At 39.1% G+C, this 4,968-nt stretch overlaps 1 protein-coding gene across 1 annotated transcript; it reads left to right on the top strand.

Annotated features, from left to right (window-relative positions):
* Positions 1 to 476: 476 nt before the first annotated feature.
* On the top strand, positions 477 to 1,445 carry LOC114632771 (olfactory receptor 51S1). The gene has a single exon (XM_028781384.1). It carries the CDS (start codon positions 477 to 479, stop codon positions 1,443 to 1,445), a length of 969 nt encoding a protein of 322 aa, XP_028637217.1.
* Positions 1,446 to 4,968: the final 3,523 nt, after the last annotated feature.

The raw sequence follows: 4,968 nt of genomic DNA on the forward strand, positions 1-4,968 counted from the left end.
AGAGTAAAATCAAAATATATTATATGAAAAAATTCAACACAATATGAACAATGACAGCAAAACAATCTAGCTTATCAACAAAATAGTAGTTGGTGACTTTACTGAGAATTGGTAATGAAAATCAAATGTGATCGTTAAGGAGCACAGAAGACAGGCAGCTTCTAGTTAAGAAGAGAAGATAATCATGTTGACATAGATGTTTCCTGTGTATCAAATAATGAAGAACATTAAATTAGAAGGAAGTAGAGATCAAAACAGGGTTAAAGGAATATACATAGGCACAAAGAATAGCTGTACAAAGCAAGCTACAGAGAGGAGGGGATGTAGAGGTGGGGGTGGGGGTTCTATGTACTATTTGAATGAGTCTATGCCTGGAGGGGAGAGGCAGGTTGTGGTAGACGGTATCATTCAAAAAGAAATCAGGCCATGATCAAATAAACGTAATTACTTTTCAGGTTTCAGAGTGATTCTGAACTATGTCACCATTGTCCACCCAAGGAATCTCAAACAGCAGCACATTAATGGCCCCCACTTTCCTGTTAGTGGGCCTGCCTGGCCTGGAAACTGCACCATCCTGGTGGTCAGTTCCTCTCATCACTATCTACCTTCTCTCTGCCCTGGGCAATGGTACAATCCTCTGGATCATTGCCCTGGAGCCCACACTGCATCGACCAATGTACTTCTTCCTCTTCTTGCTTAGTGCGTCTGATGTTGGCTTGGCCACAGTGCTAATGCCCACCTTGCTAGGCCTGGCCTTTGCTGATTCTCACACTGTCTCTGCCTCAGCCTGTCTTCTGCAGATGTTCTTCATCCATGTCTTTTCTGTTATGGAGTCCTCTGTCTTGCTCGCCATGGCCTTCGATCGGGCAGTAGCCATCTGTCGCCCTCTCCACTACCCAGTGCTCCTCACCAATGATGTCATCAGCAAGATTGCTATAGCCATTGCTTTCCGATGCTTGAGTCTCCATCTGCCCCTGCCGTTCCTGTTGGCTCACATGCCGTATTGCCGTCCACAGATCCTGACACATTCTTACTGCTTACATCCAGATATGGCTCGCCTAGCTTGCCCGGGAGCATGCGGTGCAGTCTACAGCCTGGTTGTGGTGCTGTCAGTGATGGCCCTAGATCCTCTGCTTATTTTCTTCTCATATGGCCTGATTGGCAGAGCATTGCAAGGTGTGGGGTCTGCTGAGGATCGCTGGAAGGCTGGTCAAACGTGTGCTGCTCACCTCTCTGCTGTGCTCCTCTTCTACATACCCATGATTCTCTTGGCACTCATTGACAGATTCAAGCTGCCACTCTCTCCTCCCGCCCATACTCTCCTCTCCTATGTCCACTTCCTGCTCCCTCCACTGATAAACCCAGTTCTCTACAGTGTCAAGATGAAAGAGATTAGAGAAAAAATTCTAAAGAGGTTATTACCCACAAAGGTGGGCTGTGCTTAGTGAGGAAAGAATCTCCTCCATGCTTGTGAACTCCCAACACAAAGGCTTCCATGACTGAAAACTTACTTCACAATAGATGACAGGTCACTTTGGTCCATACTTATCTATACACAAATAAGTTACTTTTTTCTACAACTGTATATGAGCATTTTAAAGAAAACATAAAAGTCCTAGAGAATTGAAGTGAGCCATCTACTGTGGCACTATCTATCAATGACATTAGACAGAGCTGGATTCTGTATCACACCACAGTCATCCTAGTAAGGGCATGCTTGTTAATTCCATGACTGTACAACAGGTAACTGAGAAGATCGGAGAATTTAAGGCTACGTGAAAGAAAAGAGATAAGATAAGCCTCCTGCCCAGCAGGATGGAGGAGAGTTTTCACCTGAGTTGCCACTCATATGTAGTATTCTTAGTGATCATCAGAGGAACAAGCATCTCTTCTTCATTCTTTCACACAAAGAAATGGGCCTAGGGAGAAAAATAATTATGTAGTTTTCATTACTCATTTTTCAATTTCTTAAATCAGAATTTTAATACATGTGTGTTTGTGGTTAAAATCTCCTGCATGTGAGAAAAATAACAAGTAAAGATGGATTTACATCACTCAACATTAACCATAATTGGGCTTTTAATTAACGTTAATAAATATAATGTCCTGAGCAGTGAATGATAGTATACACCTCTAATTATTTAAAAGACTGAGGTAGCAGGATTGTGAATTCTATGCCAGCATGATCTATATAACAAAACTATATGAAATAAGTGTGTATATGTGTTTGTGCATGCACATGTGCAAGTATATACAGTTTACACACTGTTCATGGGATCCTCACCCACACCAGCTATTTCCACTGTGGCTTTGAGACAGGACACCTGATTTCCTCTGTCCTATGTATTTCTCTGCTTGCTAAGTAGGGTGTTAATGAATGTGATAAAGGACGGAATCTTCAACAAGATTCAACTCACTATGCTATGGAAAGTGCTTCTCTGGTAGTCCCCACTCCTTCCACCTGGCCTCTAGAATGAGACACGGTCCAGACCTGAGAAAAACCTGCACCGCGAGGCAAGTGACTGCCACTTGCACACCTGAGACAAGCCACAAAATCTTAGTACTCTAGATCAAGAGGATATTTGTCCATCTAGAGACTACAACATGTGCCATAACTGTGCAAAAATTAAGCTTTATGGTTAGTGCTCAACAAAAATGAACTAACACAGTATAATCTCTGTTTCATTCTATAAGCATAGAATATTTTCTCAATTTTTCTTTATGTATTGTGACTATTAATATGAGGACTTTGCCTTGTTTATAACAATGATTTTAAAATATTCTACATATATTTTAGGGAATACAGAATTAATTTTTTAATCTTATTTCCTTAGAGAATGTACTAGGTAACAAACATACAAGAATGAAGATTTCGGGCATGCATGGAATACTTGTGGAAGCTCTAAACTGAGCCTTGTTTTCTTTATTTTAATTAAAGAAGATATTTTGCATGTAATATATTATTATCACTTTCTTCCCTTTAATCTGCTTTTTTTCTGATGGCTGAAATCCCTCCAAGATAATTATTACAGATTTCATTGATTCAGATGACTATATAACATTTGATGGCATGAATGGATTTTTGTTTTGTCAACTGCTTCCTATTAATGAACATTAAGAATTAAAGATATCTTCAGAGAGCTCCATAGAAACAGAGCCAGGGCAATCAAGAGCCTGTCCGGCACTGGGCAATTCTGTGACTTGTGGAGGAAAATCAACTAAACATGATCAAAGAAGATCCTAAGGAGCCAAGAAACAAAATGTCCTCATATGCATTCTTTGTGCAAACCTACTAAGAGGAGCACAAGAAGAAGCACCCAGATGCTTTTGTCAACTTCTCAGAGTTCTACAAGAAGTGCTCAGAGATGTGAAAGACCATGTCTGTTAAAGAAAAGGGGAAATTTGAAGACATGACAAAGGATGACAATGCTCATTATGAAAGAGAAATGAAAACCTACATCCCCACAAAGGGGAGACCAAAAAGAAGTTCAATGACCCCAATGCACCCAAGAGACCTTGCTTGGCCTTCTTCTTGTTCTGTTCTGTTCTGTTTATTATCCAAAAACTCAAAGGTGAACATCCTGCTTATCTATTGGTGATGTTGCAAAGAAATTAGAAGAGATGTGTAACAATGCCTCTGCAGATGACAAGCAGCCCTGTGACAAGAAGGCTGTCAAGCTGAAGGTAAAATTTGAAATAGATATTGCTGCCTACAGAGCTAAAGAAAAAGCTGATGCAGTAAAAATGGCAGTGGTCAAGGCTGAAAAGAGCAAGAAAATGAAGGAAGAGGAAGATGAGGAGGATGAAAAGGATGAGGAAGAAGAAAATGAAGAAGATGATCATGATGATGACTAAGTTGGTTCTAGTGCAGATTTTTTCTTGTCTATAAAGCATTTAAGCCCCCCTACATAACTCACTCCTTTTAAAGAAAAAATTGAAATGTAAGGCTGTGTAAATTTTTTAATCTACACAGTGTCTTTTTTGTATATTTAACATACTACTGAATGTGTCTTTCGATAGCCCTGTCCTGTGGTATTTTCAATATCCATTAACCTTACCTGGTACAGTCTAAGGGCTGTGAAATTTGCATAGAAATTTAAAGAAGATTCTTATTGGTACACAGCACAAATTAGTTATATATGAGGACGGTAGTTTGATTTTGCTTTTTGGGTGTTTTTTTTTAATCTTCAGTTGTCTCTGATGCAGCTTATATGAAGATAATTTTTGTTCTGTTAACTGAATAGAATTGTGTAATTGCAAAAGAAAATTGCAACTGTTTTGTTTTCTGAATGCTTCTAAGAAAATACATATTTTACTTTTTAAAAAAAAGATGACCTCAAGATCTTGCATTCTTCTCATCTCTCTATTTCTCACTATCCCCTAAACGTTGGTGTAGAAGAGGAAGTACAACTGTTTTATTTAAGGCTGAGTCTTCAGCTACCACTTATTCTTAGTATATTCATTGCCCTTGGGTTTGTGAATTCATTGTCATTCACTGCAAAGAGAAGATTCTTTTATTAAGACTGGAAGTAGCTTTATTCTATAGATATACACTGAATTTTGGAATGCAATTTGATGCTGTGTCAATTTATTTAAACAACAGTGGTTTATTTCCCCCCTTTTACCTATACCCTCTATAATATGGATTGTTGACCAGCTTTACAATGACAACTATGTCTCTCCCGTTTGTGGTATGAGCCTTAAATGCAATCAGAATGTTGTTGGTTACTCTCATGATGATTGTGCCATTATTGCACTAATGGACACATCTTGCCTGATTTTTTAGTTTGTAGGATTCTCAAGTGAGTAAAACTATTTCTCATTTCTCCCTTAGATGCCTCCGTAGTACCTTTTGGAACATTAATACCCCACAGGGAGGAGGTTTCTAACTCTATACCTTGTCTATATCTTGCAACCCAGAAATGTTACATCTTCAACAATAGGGTTATATCTTGCAACCCAGGAATG

Source organism: Grammomys surdaster, unplaced genomic scaffold (genome assembly GCF_004785775.1).
Source record: "Grammomys surdaster isolate TR1022 unplaced genomic scaffold, NIH_TR_1.0 425, whole genome shotgun sequence".
Taxonomy (NCBI): domain Eukaryota; kingdom Metazoa; phylum Chordata; class Mammalia; order Rodentia; family Muridae; genus Grammomys; species Grammomys surdaster.

Excerpts from the sequence above, each read along its gene's own strand:
- LOC114632771 (XM_028781384.1), top strand. The coding sequence starts at position 477 with ATGTCACCATTGTCCACCCAAGGAATCTCAAACAGCAGCACATTAATG.